The sequence below is a fragment of the Hypanus sabinus genome, chromosome 9 (genome assembly GCF_030144855.1).
Source record: "Hypanus sabinus isolate sHypSab1 chromosome 9, sHypSab1.hap1, whole genome shotgun sequence".
Lineage (NCBI taxonomy): Eukaryota > Metazoa > Chordata > Chondrichthyes > Myliobatiformes > Dasyatidae > Hypanus > Hypanus sabinus.
In genome coordinates this window covers 133473900-133493510 of record NC_082714.1, presented here as the reverse complement: position 1 = coordinate 133493510, position 19611 = coordinate 133473900, and the positions used below count along the sequence as shown (strand labels likewise).

Sequence of the window (19611 nt, the reverse complement as noted above, 5' to 3'; positions counted from 1 at the left end):
ATGGGGTAGGACAGACATGTGTGAAATGGAAGTGATGCGGTTAAGGGCAGTGTTGATGGTGGAAGAACGAAGCCCCTTTCTTTGAAAAAGGAGGACATCTTCTTCATTCTAAAATGAAAAGCCTCATCCTGAGAGCAGATGTGTCGGAGACGGAGGAATTGAGAGAAGGGGATGGTGTTTTTACAAGCAGCAGGGTGGGATGAGGTATAGTCCAGGTAGCTGTGAGAGTCCATTGGTTTATAATAGACATCAGTGGCTAAGCTGTCTCCAAAGGTAGAGACAGTGAGATCACAAAAGGGAAGGGATATGTCAGAAATGGATCAGGTGAATCTGAGGGTAGGGTGGAAGTTAGAAGCAAAGTGGATGAAATTGATGAGTTCAGTAAGGGTGCAGGAGCAGCACCAATGCAGTTATCGACGTAGCGTAGGAAAATTACGGGATGGTCACCAGTGTAGGCTTGGAACATAGACTGCTCCATGTAGCCGACAAACAGGCAGGCATAGCTGGGACCCATGGGAGTGCCCATGGCTACCCCTTCTGTTTGAAAGAAGTGGGAAGATCCGAATGAGATATTATTTAGTGTGAGGATAAGTTCTGCTAGGCAGCGGAGAGTGTTGGTGGATGGGAACTAATTGGGTCTGGTGTCCAGAAAGAAACGGAAAACCTTGAAGCCTTCCTGGTGGGAGATGGTGTATAGGGACTAGACATACAATGATGGGGGCCAGGGAACCTGAAAATCTTGAGAAGATCAAGAGTGTCTGAGGTGTCACAGATATAGGCGGGAAGGGATTGAACCGGGGGGATACAACAGAGTCGAGGAATACAGATATGAGTTCATTGGGACAGGAATAAGCTGAAACAATGGGTCTACCTGGAGAGGCAGGTTTGTGGATTTTGGGTAGGAGGTAGAAATGGGAGGTGCGAGGTGCGGGAACTATGAAGTTGATGGCAGTAGATGGCTGAAACTTAGCTTATTTGATACCGTCAAAAATTAAACCTTTCATTTGCTCTGCTGTATTAGTAGAAACTATTTTACATTAATTTTTTAAATATTGGGTATGTTTCAATGAATTGTTGAAACAGAAAGATTTAAAATTGCACCACGATTCATGCATTCAGTTCACTGCTTTACTAGGAGTAAGTCATTGGACTTCAGCAGGATAAAATCGGTGACAGTAATCAACTTGTCACACACAGCAGCAAAGGTGTGAGAATTGAGAGCATATGCTTTCACAAAATTCAATATTTTAATTATTACCATGAAGGCATTAAGGTCTGGCATCAATTCCCTCTCTGTGAATTAAATACTAAGTTGCCTGAGCATCCAATGAAACTCTCATCACTCTGGTCACTGTACCTGAATGCAGCTCAACGGCTGCACCCTCCTAGGTATCGTGCACACAAACCAGAGGAAATACAGCATTACACGTGTCAGGAAACTCACCGAACAAAATTGGAAATCAGTTTGATGATTTTACGCACTTAATTAGGATTTAATGTCTTCTACAAAATGAGTGGATGTGGAGAAGAGATTTCCTATGCTGGGAGAGTATAGGACCAGAAGACACAGTATCAGATTAGGGGAGTATCCTTTTAGAATGGAGATGAGGAGGAATTTCTTTAGCCAGAGAGTGCTGAATCTGCAGAATTCGTTGCCACCGGCATCTGTGCAGGCCAAGTCTTCACGTATATTTAAGGCAGATGTTAATAGATTATTGACTGGTCAGGGCATGAAGAGATACGGGCAGAAAGCAGGAGATTGGGGCTAGAAGGAAAATGGGTCAGACACGATGAAATGACAGAGCAGACCCAATGGGCCAAATGGCCTAATTCTGCTCCTATAACTTATGGTCTTACGGTCTTGAAATTAGTAATTCTACATAAAACAGCATAATCTGTCCTGTTGAAGGGTTTCAGCATGAAACATTGACTGGCCCCTTTTCCATAGATGCTACATGCCCTGCTGAGTTCCTCACGCATTTTGTGTGTGTTGCTTAATTTGATAAAGGGCTGCAGCTAACTTTCTTGCTAATTCTCTCCCCCAAGACTGCAGTGCAGACATCTATTCCTGAAGGGATTATTAAGTATTCACCAATTTTAATTGCTGAGTTGAGTTTGGCAGTGGGAGGATCTGCAGGTATGATCTTCAAGCATATTTTCATTTGTCATTATTGTAGTATGGGGCGTGCAAAGCAATTGTTTCAAAGATAACATCAAGATCAGACTGAAGAAATTCAACACTACATCTCAAGACTGGAGAGACATTGCACTCAGTAGATACATCTGGAGGGAGTTGTGCTACATGTCAATACGTAAATGATCTCTGCTGTGCTGCAGAGGCCAAGCAGCAGCTGCAAAAGGATTGACTGGACAACCAAAAGACCCAAACACTAGCCGCAGCCACTACGTCCTTGTGCCCGCACCGCACCGCACCAGAATATGTGGATCCCAGATCAGCCTCTATGGTCACCCAAGGGCCCACCAATTGACAACCCCTGAAGAGAACACCTTACTCGACCCGAGCGATCGCACCCAATGGGGTAAATGTCTGTTGAGATACCATGTCATCTTGTTCCATTGGAATGCAAGTGGACCGGAAATTAAAAACTGATCTCAAAGTGACCAATTACTTTCATTCCATCAATGTTTAGGATCACACCACACAGAACACACTTCTCTCTCGCCTGCTCGGCAGTCGTGGGGAGAAAACTGGCAAGCAAGTTATCAAATTATGTCTGCTGGCGCTTTTTTTTCTGGTAGAGGCCACGCTGATGTATTTCCCAGGTTTTCGTTTCTTTCTCTACATTGAACATCACATGCATATTTCTAGTATGTTTCCCTGAAATTATACTAGTTCCAAAAATAATCCAACTGCTTTAAAAAATTATATGGATGCATTAATACGTTTATTTAACTTCTAAATTTGTACTCCTGTTCAGTTGCAGACCATTCATAAACATAACTTTAAATGGAAGTCACAAAGCAGAGCTGCAATGAATCAGAGATTAAGCACTGCAATTTTGTGAAACTCCTCTCAGCTCAGAAATCTATGAAGTCTGTGTTATTACCTTATTTTGTTAAAAGAGATAATGTTACACAGATGTTGACAAGCACTAGCCCATGGGACAGTTATTGAGGAACTGTGACGAGTGGCCCAGGTGAGGAAGGCACGGACCCGGGTGCTGCAGCATCCGAGACTAGAACTGAGACATGATTTCAAGACTGAGAAGAGAACAAGGTTCTTGACTAGATGCTAGATGAGAACCAGGCTAAACTAGATGAGAATCCAAATGAGACAGACATCCTTAAAGCAATCGCACATGGAACCAAATTTGAGCTGACAAATGAGCACTGAACCTGAGTTGAGATGCTCTTTAAATATCCAAATCTTAGCGCCAAAACATGGCCACAAACTAGTGGAGTCGGCCAGGATATTTAAAGGGCCTGCGCCAACTATCCATACTCTTGTGCATTTGGGTGCCTATCGTGACAGAATGGTGATGAAATAAGGCACACAACATCTACTTTGTCTATATTGTTGGGCCAAAGTAATCTAACTTGATGAAGATTTTATCCAGGCGTAATCTGATAGGAGTACCTAAGGAAACTTTAGGACCAATAGAAAATATAACCTGATTTGTACCCTTAAATTTACAACATACGTGATTGAAATTCCGAATTGATGAGCTCTGACCCGGAAACATGAGGCAGATCTGTCATTCTCTACGGTTTTCATTCCTTCCAACATGTTCCCAGGCACATTCTCACAGCAGCCCAATTCCCAGCACATTGATATGGCCAGTGCAGTACACTGTAGGATTTCTCTCAGCAGAACCAGCTGGCTGTGCTCACAGAACTGCTTCAAGACCATGACCATAGACCCACCAGCTGTCAATGCTTTCACATTAAGCAAATCAAATGTCAGCAAATGTCTCTGGCATTCAAGATGCTCAGGAAGTATTAAAAGTAGTGATGCACCATCAATAACTCTGAGACGTAAAGGCGAGATATCGGCTTTTATTGACTGGAAGAAGGAACAAGCAGTGGTTGACCACCATACTACATCCTGGAGACAGAGGGGCCGGGCTCAGGCCTCAATCACCTTTGTACCGGGGTCTGTGGTAGGAGCTACAGGTGCAGTCAGCAGGGGGCGTGTCCAGACAGGTATAGGTAGTTCACCACAAGTAGTTTGAGGTATAAAATCCTGACTTAGCCTAAAAACTAAATACTTAGCCTAAATACTTTCAAACTAATTTATTTAAATCAAATAAATTGTTGATTTAACATGGTCTCAGCAGCCACTTCCTCCCATAAATTTCAATTGGCCCACCTGAACCAGAGAGCCAGGAATCTGTGGACATGCAAGTTGCCTCACTAGACTCTACTGGGGAAGCAAAAAGTAGTCAGCAGCACAAACAGCAAGGCAGAAAATTCTGTTGCCAATTCAATATGCAACAAGGGCAGAATTCCAAGACATCTGTGGAGAAACATGGATAGCTCCATTAGTAGAGCTCACCCCCCACCCCCCACCCCATGCAGAGAACCTGAAAGGGAGTCCAGGTGACTGTAAAAGGAGAACAGAAGCTGATGCCTTGGTAAGTGGAACTGGAGTGTGTAACCCAGTGTGCTGGAAAGATGGGCCCCAGTCAGTAGGAATGGAATGTGGAAACCAATGAAGGAAGCGCGTGGGAACTGAGTGAGTGGAAAGGGAGAGCAGCAAATATTACCTGGTGAGGCAAGTGCCACACCATTTGGATTTCCAAATACTTGGACTGCAAATTATCAGAATTTTGCTTTATATGGCTTTGCCAACAGTACTCTGCCTCCTCAGTACATACAAGCCAAACCCATGTGATGAAAATATGGCAAATGAGAGCTTGCTGTTGTACAGTGCTTGCTGTTTTGGATTACAACTGCTTCAAGAAGATAACCAATAGTTCTGGAAAATGAATGCAGTTGGACAATGGTAAGCTTCTGCAGCAATGTCCACTGTGTTTTAAATCAAAATGGGTTCACACAGCACAACATTCTGCTTAGAGTACAATCAGCATGAGACAACAAGAAGCTTATCTTTGTGTAAGCCAGTGATTGAAAATTTTGTTAAAACCAGCTGAACTGCGTATGGAATTGGTGTTTGTGATCCATTCTGAATAGATACAAAAATCAATCAGCTCATTCCAGACTTTATAACAATGGGTATTTTGGCAAAAATAGAAGTGATTAGCATTTCTTTTCCAGTTAAACTGAAATGAGTGCAGAGAGGTTAAAGAAATGCTGCCAGGAATGTAAGGGAACTGGGTGAAACAGAGAGGTTGAGCAGGCTGAGACTTTATTCCTTGGATTGTAAATTGAGGGGTGACCTTGTAGAGGTGTATAACAATTATAAGGGGTTAGATAGGCCGAAATATCACAATAATTTTCCTATGGAAGGTGTCCTAAAAACTGAAAAGGCAGGGGTATAAGGTGAGAAGTGAAAGATTGAAATGGAACTTGAGGAGTAACTTTATACAGAGGGTGGTGCATAAAAGGAATGAGCTGCCAGAGAAAGTGGTTGCAACAGGTACAATAACAACACTTGGAAGATATTCAGGTAAGTATGTGAATAGAAAGTGTTTGGAGAGGTATGGACCAAACACAGGCACCATGGTCAGCATGGACAAGATGAGCCAAAGGGCCTGTTTCTGTGCTGCATTACTCTATGATTCTTACTCTATGTGTACAGAGAGAGGGGGTGAGAGATAAACACCACTTTCATTTTCTCTGAGTATGGTTGCAGAAAGAAGAACAGAGGATATGTAAAAATCAGCCAATTTAGCTAGAACAAAGCAGTTAGACAACGTTAGGAAGCAAAACGTCACATGCTAAATTCTGAGTTAGAACTAAAATTCAGAGTAGGGGGAAATGATCAAATTCAGCCACAACTGCAGTGGTAACCTATTATTTTCTGTGGTATGTGGGGTAAATTGAATTTAATGGATTAAAGGAGTTTACATTATGTTCAATCATTTTTACATTTATTGGTTGCCCATAAAATTAAACACCTTTATAATTTGCATCAAGCCTCAACACACTGAATTGCTTTATTTTGCCAGTGGAAAATTGGAAAGTGATAAAATGGGGCATGGTTCATAACAGCTAGCTAATCTAATAAAGTACTTTTGCACTATTGTTATAAGTCAAATCCAACACTTAACCAATCCCATTTGTGTGAACAATAAGGCACATGGATCACAAGGGGAAACTATTGCCCTACCTATAATAATAATTAGTTATTGCTCATGGCACATTCCTGAGCACCAGATTACCGAATGATTTAATTAATTGATCAGCACTAAAACCAAAATAATATCTATGTGAAGCCAAATTTTGGCAACTACCTTTAAAAAGCCAAATATTACCAACTCTGCCCCCAGGTGTAAATGGCTCTGTGAAGCCATGCTTCCCTACATTGTTTCAGAATTTGATTTTTATTGCTTTCTCACTTGCTGATCACAATCTGATTTGATGGATATTCAAATAAGTAGTAACTTCAATTAAAGCTTTGTTAAAAAATAAATTTATTTAATTCGGAATACTTTTGTACTGCCACTACATTCATTATTAACTACCCTTCCATAAAAGCACGAACAAATGTTTAGATTTAGATTTTAAATTTAGATTGAATATCATATGGGTTTGAGAATGAGAGAAAGAGTCAAGGTGAACGCCGTCGAGACAGAAATACGGTGATGCTTATGAAAGTGCAGAAGAGATTAAACAGGACCAGAAAGGAGAAGTAAACCTTCTGAAAAAAAATTGATTTTAATTACAGAAATTTAATTTTTAGTAGTTGCCGCTCAGCATTTTGCCTTATACCATAGATATAGCTACCAATTTCAGATTGATAGCGGCTTGCACATATCCAATCTTTGCTGCCAGGTTGTAAAATAAAACTCTTGTGAATACAAAGGACTGACTCAGTTATATTTACTGCTATTGAAGGAGTAGTCAGCAGGGACAAGACTAAAGAACATTTCACAACTCAGCCTGTGTATCATGTGAATCCCTTAAGTGGTTAATAGAAGGTTTGAAATATGAAGCTTGATCCTACATCTTATTCACTGTTCTCTTGGGTAGTGTGCAAATCCGCTCTCATCTGCTGCTTCTTTGCTATCCTAAGAAACAACCCGTTACCAGCTATTGTTACAAAAACTGAAGCACAGGGGTATGAAGAGGAAGATTAAACAATTGCACAAGATGAAGAGAGTCCAAGCACAAAGAAAAGCTGTTTAACTTTCCTCCTTGTGCCTCTATGCTTTAGTTGTTACAATTATAGCTGGTAACAAGGGAGGTAACTGCTTCTCATTCCCCAGGCACCAGAATGGCCACACTGCTTAACTCCTCTCTGTCACTGGCCTTCACAATGTCAACTTGGCCACATTGTAAACCTGAACACACAATTAAATAATCATTTGTCATATTACACACAATCGATAACCAATCATCTTTGCTCATTTCCTTCATATCTGTCAGCTGATATGGCTTTGCCTGTTCTCGTGATTCTGTCTCGTTCCCCCCCCAGTGACTGCAGCATGGTTGGGAAAAGGCTGCAGAAGTTCATTGAAGATGATAGCTGACAAGGTTTGTCGATAATCATGAGCAACTCTGATCTGTCTGGCTATGGTCAGCACCTTCTCATCCTGAATGGTAACAAAATAGGCCGGTGAATTGACAGGCAACCGAAAAGACACTGTGTGAATGGCAATTGTGGGAGGATCAATGCATCTGAATGTCACAGAGTTACAGTTACTTCCCCACAGCTACACTTCAGCATCACTTGCACTCTGCAACCTGTGTTGGCACCAGTCTTTCATGACAGATTGCATGACACCATTCTGAATTCCCCTGCTGTTTTCAGACAATGCGTGACCATCGCTTTTGCTGCAGCGGAAACTACCATTGGCCATCGGAAACAACTAACAGAGTTAGTGAGCTTATCAAATTAGCCATGAGTTCCACCCTGCACAGGATGGGTTCCATGCACTGACTGATCCAGGCTGGAGCTCGGATCATCATGCTCCTTAAAGCTGTGCATAGGTTTTCTCACCTTCAACCCATTGTCCTAAAAATGTCATTTTACAAGTCTTTCAGCCTTTCCCTGCAGCCTTCTCCATCAGGCCTCTGAGTCCTCTGTAGCAAAAGTCAAGGACAGAAGCAAGTTTGGATATGTGTTCAACATTTCCCTCCTCTTGCTGTGGTGGCATAGTCTGTCTTGCACTTCTTGCACATTTGAAATGGGAGAAAGACAGGGGAGAGGAGTGGGGTGATGCTGGCTGAGGCTGAACAAAATAAAAGGCCACGTCTACGCCATCTGCATCTTGTCACTCAGTAGAGAGCATGTGTTCGATCAGGGAAGTATTAGGTATCAGGGGAACCAATATTTCTAACTGCTTCAGCACCACATTTGGCCATATCCCTACTGATGATTGCTCCAGCAGCGGCCATCACCAGCTCGGTCATTGAGATTAGGAGATTTAGACCGAGTGGTCCCCATTACTTAAATCCAAAGACTGTAGAGGGGTATTTTAGTAAATGAAAGCCAGCATGTACATCACATCGGCAGGCAATGTGATGTACATACTGAGCAGTGTCTCCGGATAATGCTGAAAATTTGTCCATGCATTAAGCTACCGTGATAACTTATTCTTTCACTGAACTTCTTTCAACACTCATAACTAGTGGGCAAAAAGCCGAAAAGATTCATAAAAGGTTACTTTACTGTTTGTTGCATTTCATAGAACAATACAACAGACGACCAGGCCCTACAGTCCACCACGTTTGCGACAATCATGATAACAATCCAAGATAATTCCATCTGCCTGTTCATATTCTATTTAAATGCCTCTTAAACATTGTCATATCTACTTCTAACATCCCCTTTGTCAGCATGTTCCAGGCACCTACCACTCTCTGGGTTTAAAAAAATATTTCGTTGCAAATGTCCTTTAAACTTTCCCCCTCACCTTTAACCCCTGCCCTCCAGTATTGTGCCATTTCCATCTTGGAGAAAGAACCTTGTGTCTTTATCCAATCTATGCATCTCATAATTTTATGTATTTCTATTGGGCTATTGGAAATATTTATGTATTTCTATCCCCCAATGATCAAGAAAAAATGCAAAGATTCAAAGATTCAGTGTACATCTATAATCAAAGTATGTATTCAGAATGCACCTCAGAGATTTGTCCTCCCACAGGCAGCCACGAAGCAAAGAAATACGATGGAAGTTTTTCCAGAAAACATCAAACACCCAGTGCTCAAAAAAGAACAAATTGCGCAAATGGCAAAAAGTGAGTTGAACAACACACAGAGTATGAAACATCAAACCAGTTTAGTTTAGATCCTTCCAAAACACATTACCTCACTGTGGTCCAGATAAAGCTACATCTGTCATTCCCCTCCCCGAATGTCCAACTGATTTATATCCTGCTGCCTTAGAGATCTATGACTCTACTGATTTTTGTGTCACCTGCAAAATTTACTAATCAGAGCACCCAAGATTCCATCCAGATCATAAAGACATATTACAAGCAATATAGGTCCCAGTGCAGATCCTTGCAGAACGCAATTGGTTGCAATCCAAAAGTCAGAAGAACAACCCCATATTTTCTATATTTTTTATCCAATTTACCATTGCACCAGGGATCTCATGCGACTTGATTTTTTGGACCAGCCTAGAATGAGAGATCTTGCTAGTAGCATTACGATAGTCCTCATAGACAAAATCAATTTCACTACATTAACTGATCAAAACACTCAAACAAATTGTGAGACTGGATCTCTCCCCCACACAAAATGATATTGACTATCTCAAATGTCTAATTCTATTACTAGTTCCATGTAATATTTTGTAGCTATTTTTAAGCTTTGGCTATGGAAGTTTTCTAAGTGTTTTGTAACTTGGTCAAAGATTGCTACTTTGGTGAAATTTTACATCGTGAAGAGGTTGGTCATAGCATGATTTTCCCATCAAACTTAACAGCAATGTCTAAATAATTTGAAACACATTGGAAGATGTCACAAATAACAATCACAGCTGTTGTTTCCTCTTTCCCTGCCAGAAATATGATTTTTAACATATTAGTATACCATAAAAGATTTTTGAAATTGCCCTTAAAAATACACATAGATTAAGCAAATCTAAATTTAATTTGAAAACTCAGTAAAAGTGTTTTAAATGAATATTATAATAGTCATTCAATTCTTGTAACAAGTTCCTAGAATATACCTGTTATTGCATGATGAGAGAAAGCTTCCACGTAGGTCAGATAATTGTGGGGGCAATGTTTCTTTAACCATTTACAAACATCCTGCTGGGTCCAGAGTACTACAGGCTTGGCATGTCTTGTGAATGTCGGACTCGTGTGAAAACTATAATACCCATCACTGGATCCGATCTGCAAAATAAAGTGAAATAAACTGAATTATTGAACATAAATTATCTTTGTTATTCTGCAGAGATTGTGTGCTTCTTGTATTTCTCCAGTTAGGGGGTATGTGGAGTTCCAAGTTTGACGGTCAGCCCCAGTATACTAGACTTGCAACACTCCATATTTTATAGTGACTAAAATGAGAGCTGTTACAAATGAGGGTTTGTTTCTCATAATTACAATTTCCTGTCATATCTTTTCTACCAAGGATAATATGGAGCCATACTGAACATACTGAGGGCAAGTTCACAGGAAAAATAAAATTACCAACAAAAGACTCTTTAAGTACATCAAATAGAGATGTCACAATAAAAATAATCTCCTTAGTGAATGAAGCTGGGGATGCGGTAGTGGGGAACACAAAAATGGCGGATGAGTCAAACACATTTCATCTTGGTCCTTGTGGTAGAAGACACATAAACATCAGAACAATATTAATATAATGGGAAGAATTAAAACTCATCCCAACACTAGAAAATTAGTATTAGACAGATCAATGGGGTCAAAGGCTGATTAATCCCTTGGATTTGACAGCTTTATACTGCTTGGATCTGAAAGTAAGTGGCCGCATAGATAATAGACACACTGGTTGAAATCTTCCCCAAAATCCTTAAAATTCTGGAGGGACCCTGAAGGATTCCTCCAAGAGAACCACACCCTTGTCATGGTTTGGAAGCTTGCATGCCTCAGTGAGCCAGAGAGCTATGCTGGCTGGAGTCAGGGCTTTATGCTTTGGCTCTTGTTAGGGTCACCCATGCCAAATAGGTCAAAGGGTAGAGGGCAGACTAAGAGTGGTCCAGGTTCAGGGGTTCAGCTCAGGGATAACAACCCTGACTGGTAAATGAAATTATTACAGAAAACAACAATGAAGAATCGTGAGTCTCCACTCGGAACATTTATGTTAACGGTAGTGAAAACCACAAGAAGCTAATGACACAATGAAGGAAATCCTGAATACTGCCAGAAAAGGAGAACTTTCATTGCTGGCCTAAACACCAGCTAACTTAAGAATTGTAAAGATGTTTGATTGATCCTCATATTCAAAACCAATTTGAGATGTAAAACAGCTGGTGATTTAGTGAAATCAATTATTAAGGAGGTAATAATAGAGCATATGAAAGATCATGATCTGATCAAAAAGTGACAGTATGGCCTCATGAGGAGGAAATTATGTCTAATAAATTCACTTGAGTACTTTGAGGAACTATCAACTAGTGATTAGAGTGGGACTAATCAATGTAATAAATTCAGATTTATAAAACACATTTGATAAGGTGCCATGAAAGAAGTTACTTTACAATACATTATCATGGTAAAGGGTTAACTAACTAGCTGGAAACATGAAATAGGAATATGTGGGTCATTTTCAAGTTGGCAACCTGTAACTAAAGGGATGTTGTTGGGTAACCATATAACCATATAACAATCACAGCACGGAAACAGGCCATCTTGGCCCTCCTAGTCCGTGCCGAACCCTTAATCTCACCTAGTCCCACCTACCCGCACTCAGCCCATAACCCTCCACTCCTTTCCGGCCCATATACCTATACAATTTTACCTTAAATGACACAACTGAACTGGCCTCTACTACTTCTACAGGAAGCTCATTCCACACAATATGGGGCATGGGGCAAGGTATTTCTTACTAACTTAATTGAGTTTTTTGAGGAGGTGACAAAGGACAATGATGAAGGCAGAGCTGTGGATGTTGTCTACATGGAATTTAGTAAGGCATTTGACAAGGTCCCACACCGGAGGCTTATCTAGAAGGTGAATTTGAAACATTAAGTTCAAGAGTCGTAAAGTTATGTTTCAGAGTTGGATTATTACGTTCAATGCCAGTCAGCCCAATAAAGGAAAGATGTGGAGGCTATAGAGAGAGTGAAGAAGAGGTTTACCAGGATGCTGCCTGAATTCGAGGGAATGTGCGATAACAGAATTTGTTCAATCTTGGGTTGCTTTTTCTGGAGCAGCACAGGCTGTGGAGAGATCTTACTGAGATTTATAAGATTATGAGATACATAAATACTATCTCTTTCCGGCGATGAAATGTTTAAAACTAGAGGACATACCTTTAAGAAGATGTACAGGATAAGATTTTTTTCATGAAGAATGATGGGTGGCTGGATTGTGCAGCCTGGGTGTTGGTGCAGGTAGACGTGAAAGACCTGTTCAAGCGGCTCTAGGATAGGCACGTGAATATGCAGAAAATGGAGGGATATGTGCATTGTGTAGGCTAAATGGACTAGTTTAGTTAGGTTTTTAACTACTAGTTTAATTAGCTCACCAAAACATCATGGGATGAAGGTTCTGTTCCTGTACTGCATCATTCTATGTTCTATGTACAGTATGTATCATATCTGGAACTGCTGCAGTTTACCACAGATATTAAAGATTTAGATGAAGAAAATAAATGTACTGTAGCAAAAGGTGTGTAGGAAACAAAAGTAGAGGGAAAAGATAATCTAGGAGAGTACAGACAAAACAGAGAGATACTGATAGGTGAAATGATCAAACCTTTGGCAAATGGGGAATAATATGGGAAGGTGTGAAGTTCTTTACTTTAGAAGGAAGAATGATAAAATGGATCATGTAGAGAGATTGCTAAAAAGCTGTAGCACAAAAGGGTCTGAAAAACAGAAAGCTGGCAGAGTGGTGTTGGAGAATCCAGAAGGCTAAGGGAATGCTGGATTTCATTACAAGCGGCAGGAGTATAAAAATAACTAATCTGTACTTTGTTTGTACAAGGTATAATCAGATCAAACATCCCTTACTTAAGGATAAATATCCATCATTGGAGGCAATTCCGAGAAGGTTCTAGAATGAGCCCAAGTATGGGAGGAATTCTCTTATAGTGAAAAGTTGAACAAGTTGGGTTTGAAATCATTAGAGTTTAGAAGAAAGAAAGGTTGAAACATAAAAAATTCTGAGGTAGGTTGATAGGCTAAATTCAGGAAGTGCATTTGCCTTAAGGGACAGTAAAGCCCCAAGTAGGATGGTTGGGGAACAAAGGGCACACATGAAAGGGACCTATGCACAGCTGTGATGGGAAAGAAATATTTTCCTTTGAACATTTGTGAGGTTTTGAGATTCCTTACTTTAGAAAGTCATGAGCGAAAAAAAACCCCTTGAATATATTGAAATCTATGATAAATGATTATTCATTCAGGGAATCAAGGGTTATGGGTGTGAAAATTGACAAAAAGTAGGATCAGTCATGTTTTTATTGAACGGTGAAATGGATTTGATAGGCTGAATAATCTGCATCTGTTCCTATTTCTTGTGGTCATAGAGCTGCTTTTTACATAATGTGCTGGGCAATAAATGCAAAAACAATGGGGACTAACATATCCAAGAGCAAATCATAGCAGCAAAGTGAGGGATTAGATTCAAAATGTATTAGATAAACCACAGTCAACAAAGGATTGCTGCTTGGTAAATTTTTTGGCTGCTGAGGTACCAACTATCTATGGTCCTATGAATTAAGATGACAAAATTCATTGTCAGATCCCTCATAGTCCTGCCCTGAGACTGAAAGAGTGACCTTGGATTCTCTGTCAATTTTAGCATGTTAACATAGTGCAGTCACTTGAATTCTTGCCTGCACTGAGGGATGAGAATTTGTACTCTTTTTTTCCCTCAGTGATCTACCAGTGAAAATACACGATCTATATTATTTTACTGTGGCAAATAAAATGATCATGTGATTTAAAATTTCATAGGAAGTAACTGATGGTCAATTATACAACATTTATTATTTATAAAGATACATTGATAGAGGAAAAATACCATCCTCATTGTATATAAGACCATAAGACATAGGAGCAGAATTAGGCCATGTGGCCCATCGAGTCTGCTCCATCATTCAATCAGGCCTGATCCTTTTTTTTCTCCTCCTCAACCCCAGTTCCCAGCCTTATCCCCATAACCTTTGATGCCATGTCCAATATCAATCTCTGCCTTAAATACACCCAACAACCTGGCCTCCACAGCTGCATGTGGCAACAAATTCATCACCCTTTGGCTAAAGAAATTTCTCCGCATCTCTGTTTTGAAAGGGTGTTCCTCTATCCTGAGGCCTCACCAGCACCTTATAAGCCTTCAGCATCACATCTTGCTCTTGTACTCTAGATCTCAGTTGTTGTTCAAACCAAACATCAAAATGGGGAAGAAATGTGATCTACGTGACTTCAACCGTGTAAAGATTGTTGGTGATTTTCGCTTCCCTGAAACTTATTGACAGCAACAAAAGAGTATTTGCACCAAACTCTGTAAATTCTAGAGACTGTTGTGCATGAGCATCCCAATTGACCTATAGTTTCTCAGATACTCAACCCTGTCTTCCCCGTTCTGATGTTTGGTTTGAACAACAACTAAAAATCTTGACCAGCTCTGCGTGCTTTTATACATCGAGTTGCTGTCACATGATTGACTGGTTAAATACAGTACTGTGCAAAAGTCTTAGGCACATAAACTGTATATAGCTAGAGTGCCTAAGACTGTTGCGCAGCAGTGTATATTATGTCTTTCCGATTACCAAACAACACTCAATACTACTGATCTAATACAAAGCAGCTAAGCACTCTTATTTCTGTTTCACAACCACCTTCCTATTTTAACCAATATACAGTACTGTGCGAAAGTCCTAGGCATCCTGGATGTGTATATATATATATATATATATATGTGTGTGTGTGTGTGTGTGTGTGTGTGTGTGTGTGTGTGTGTGTGTGTACCTAAGGCTTATGCATAGACCTGTATTTGCATTAATGAGCAGGACTACAGGTGTACCTAATAAAGTGTCCAAAGAACATAAGAATAGGCAGAGAGAAAATTGGTCGCTGAAAGAGATGGGAAGATCGTAAATGATTTTTTTTTGGTATTTAATCGGGGACAGACACAGAGTCTATAGAACTGAGGGAAAGAGTAGTGAGGCCCAGAAGAGGAAGTGATTGCTGTGTTGAGGCAAATTAAAATGGTTAAATCCGAAACGCCTGATGTAGTGTCCCCTTGGACCTTTTATGAGGCGAGTGCATAAACTCCAGGGACCTTGGCAGAGTTGGTTAAAACATCCTTAGCCGCGGATGAGGCGCCAGTGGACTGGAAGATAGCTTATGTTGTTCCACTATTCAAGGAAGTCTCTAAGAATAAGCTGAGAAATTACAGACTGATGAACCTGACTATGGTGAACCATAGGTAAATGATTGGAAGGTTTTCCAAGGAGGAGGATACTGTATATATGTATTTGAATAGACAGGGCCTGATTGGGGATAGTAAATAGAACTGTGGATGGTAGGCTAACTAATCTTATAGAATATTTTTGAGGAGGTTATGAGGAAGGTTGATGAAGGAAAAGCAGTGGGCACTGTCTACGTGGACTTTAGTAAGGCCTCTAACAAAGTCCTGCAAGGGAGGCTGAGTTAGAAGGTGAAGTCATGTGGCATTCAGGATGTAGTAAACTGGATTCAGCATTGACTTGGGAGGAAAAGACAGAGAGTGATAGTTGATGGTTGTCTCTCTGACTGGAGGCCTGTGACTAGTGGTGTCTACAGGGATTGATTCTGGGTCCATTGTTGTTTATTACCTATATTAATGATATAGATAATAATGTGGTAAACTAGATCAGCAAATTTGCAAATAACACCAAGATCGGGAGTATAGTAGACAATGTTTGCAGCATGACCTGGACCAGATGGAAAAATGGCAAATAGAATTTAATGCAGACACGTGTGAGGTGTTGCACTTCGGCAGGATAAACCAGGGGAAATCTTAGACAGTGAATAGTGGGACACAGAGGTGTGTGGTAGAGAAAAGGGATTTGGGTATACAGATCCATAATTCCTTGAAAGGGGCATTATGTAGGGCTGTAAAGAGAGCTTTTGACACATTGGCTTTCATAAAACTAAGCACCAAGCACAGGAGTTGAGTTGTATAAGACATTGGTGAGGCCTAATTTGGAGTATTGTGTGCAGTTTTGGTGACCTACCTATAGGAAAGATGTAAATTAGGTTGAAAGAGTACAGAGAAAATTTACAAAGGTGTTGCAGGGTCTGGAGGACCTGAGTTACAAGGGAAGATTGAATAGTTTAGGACATTGTTTCTTAGAATGTAGAAGATTGAGAGGAGAATTGATGGGTATACAAAATTATGAGGAGTATAGATAGGGTAAATGCAAGCAGGATTTTTCCACTGAGTTTAGGTGGGGCTACAACGAGAGGTCATGGGTTACAGGTGAAAGGTGAAGAGTTTAAGGAGAACATGAGGGGAAACTTCTTCACTCACAGTGTCATAAGAGCGTGGAACGAGCTGCCAGTGGAAGCGATAGATGTGGGTTTGATTGCAACATGTAAGAGAAGTTTGAATAAGTACATAGTATGGAGGGCCACAAACTGGGCACAGGTAGGTGGGACAAGGCAGAAAGCTGAAGGACCTGTGTCTGTGCTGTAGTTCTCTCTGATTCCATGAACTTATGACACTAGGAAGTGGCGAAAATGTTTAGCAGTGAAGGAGGAGGTCCTGCAAAGAGAATTTAGGGAGTTAGGTGCAAAGTTGAAGGACAGGGACCTCCAGGGTTGCAATCTCAGGATTGCTACCTGTGCCAAGTGCTAGTGAGGTCAGAAATAGGAAGATAGTTCAGTTAAATACGTGGCTAAGGAGTTGGTGCAGGAGGGAGGGCTTCATGTTTCTGCACAACTGGAACCTGTTCCAATGGGACGGGTTGCACCTGAACTGGAGGGGGACTAACATCCTCACGGGAAGGTTTGCTAGTGCTGCTCCAGGGGGTTTAAACTAGATTTTCAGGGGGAGGGGAACCAGAGTGTTAGAGCAGATAGTGAGGTGGAGAAGGATAAAGGTCATGCGAGAGCTGCAAGTATTGTGCATGGAGTAAAGCCAGATCTCGCACATAAAGAGGCTTTGAGGGAAGAGAAACAGAATAAAGGGTGTAAAGGTAGTAAGGTAGAAAGGCTGAAGTGTGTGTACTTCAATGCAAGAAGCATCAGGAACAAAGGTGATGAACTGAGAACTTGGATACATACATGGAATTATGATGTAGTGGCCATTACAGAGACTTGGCTGGCACCAGGGCAGGAATGGATTCTCAATATTCCTGAATTTCAGTGTTTTAAAAGGGATAGAGAGGGGGGAGAAAGGGGAGGAGGGGTGGCATTACTGGTCTGGGTGTGAATTGGGATGATATTTTTGCAGGGAAATGTACTATGGACATGCGGTTGATGTTTAGGGATCTCTTGCAAGATGTTAGGAGTAAATTTGTCCCAGTGAGGAAGATAAAGAATGGTAGAGTGAAGGAACTATGGGTGACAAGTGAGGTGGAGAATCTAGTCAGATGGAAGAAGGCAGAATATGTAAGGTTTAGGAAGCTGGGATCAGATGAGTCAATTGAGGAATATAGGGTAACAAGAAAGGAGCTTAAGAAGGGGCTGAGGAGAGCAAGAAGGGGACATGAGAAGGCCTTGGTGAGCAGGGTAAAGGAAAACCCCAAGGCATTCTTCAATTATGTGAAGAACAAAAGGATGACAGGAGTGAAGGTAGGACCGATTAGAGATAAAGGCGGGAAGATGTGCCTGGAGGCTGTGGAAGTGAGCAAGGTCCTCAATGAATACTTCTCTTCGGTATTCACCAATGATAGGGAACTCGATGATGGTGAGGACAATATGAGTGAGGTTGATGTTCTGGAGCATGTTGATATTAAGGGAGAAGAGGTGTTGGAGTTGTTAAAATACATTAGGACAGATAAGTCCCCAGAGCTTGACAGAATATTTCCCAGGCTGCTCCACGAGGCAAGGGAAGAGATTGCTGAAACTCTGGCTAGGATCTTTATGTCCTCATTGTCCACGGGAATGGTACCCAGAGGATGGGAGGGAGGCGAATGTTGTCCCCTTGTTCAAAAAAGGTAGTAGGGATAGTCCGGGTAATTATAGACCAGTGAGCCTTACGTCTGTGGTGGGAAAGCTGTTGGAAAAGATTCTTAGAGATAGGATCTATGGGCATTTAGAGAATCATGGTCTGATCAGGGACAGTCAGCATGGCTTAGTGAAGAGCAGATCATGTCTAACAAGCCTGATAAGAGTTCTTTGAGGAGGTGACCAGGCATATAGATGAGGATAGTGCAGTGGATGTGATCTACATGGATTTTAGTAACGCATTTGACAAGGTACCACACGGTAGGCTTATTCAGAAAGTCAGAAGGCATGGGATCCAGGGAAGTTTGGCCAGGTGGATTCAGATTTGGCTTGCCTGCAGAAAGCAGAGGGTTGTGGTGGAGGGAGTACATTCAGATTGGAGGGTTGTGACTAGTGGTGTCCCACAAGGATCGGTTCTGGGACCTCTACTTTTATTAACGACCCGGATGTGGGGTAGAAGGGTGGGTTGGCAAGTTTGCAGACGACACAAAGGTTGGTGGTGTTGTAGACAGTGTAGAGGATTGTGGAAGATTGCAGAGAGACATTGATAGGATGCAGAAGTGGGCTGAGAAGTGGCAGATGGAGTTCAAACTGGAGAAGTGTGAGGTGGTGCACTTTTGAAGGACAAACTCCAAAGCAAAGTACAAAGTAAATGGCAGGATATTTGAAAGTGTGGAGGAGCAGAGGGATCTGGGGGTACATGTCCACAGATCCCTGAAAGTTGCCTCAGAGGTAGATAGGGTAGTTAAGAAAGCTTATGGAATGTTACCTTTCATAAGTCAAGTTAAGAGTCGCGGGGTAATGATGCAGCTCTATAAAACTCTGGCTAGGCCACACTTGCAGTACTGTGTCCAGTTCTGGTCACCTCACTATAGGAAGGATGTGGAAGCACTGGAAAGGGTACAGAGGAGATTTACCAGGATGCTGCCTGGTTTAGAGAGTCAGTGATCAGAGATTAAGGAATCTAGGGCTTTACTCTCCGGAGAGAAGGAGGATGAGAGGAGACATGTTAGAGGTATACAAGATATTAAGAGGAATAGATAGATAGAGTGGACTGTCAGCGCCTCTTCCCCAGGGCACCAGAGCTCAATACAAGAGGACATAGCTTTAAGGTAAGGGGAGGAAAGTTCAAGGGGGATATTAGAGGAAGGTTTTTCACTCAGGGAGTGGTTAGTGCATGGAATGCACTGCCTGAGTCAGTGGTGGAGGCAGATACACTA

The 19611-nt window shown here is 41.3% G+C and overlaps 1 protein-coding gene across 3 annotated transcripts in view; it reads right to left on the bottom strand.

The window, feature by feature from the left end:
• LOC132399823 (sterile alpha motif domain-containing protein 10-like) overlaps positions 1 to 19611 on the bottom strand; it is a 112841-nt gene that overhangs the window by 28544 nt on the left and 64686 nt on the right. For all 3 annotated transcript variants that reach the window (XM_059980623.1, XM_059980621.1, XM_059980622.1), the window contains exon 3: positions 10268 to 10436. In XM_059980623.1, the coding sequence (XP_059836606.1) occupies positions 10268 to 10436 (169 nt within the window). The remainder of the gene's footprint in view (positions 1 to 10267; positions 10437 to 19611) is intronic.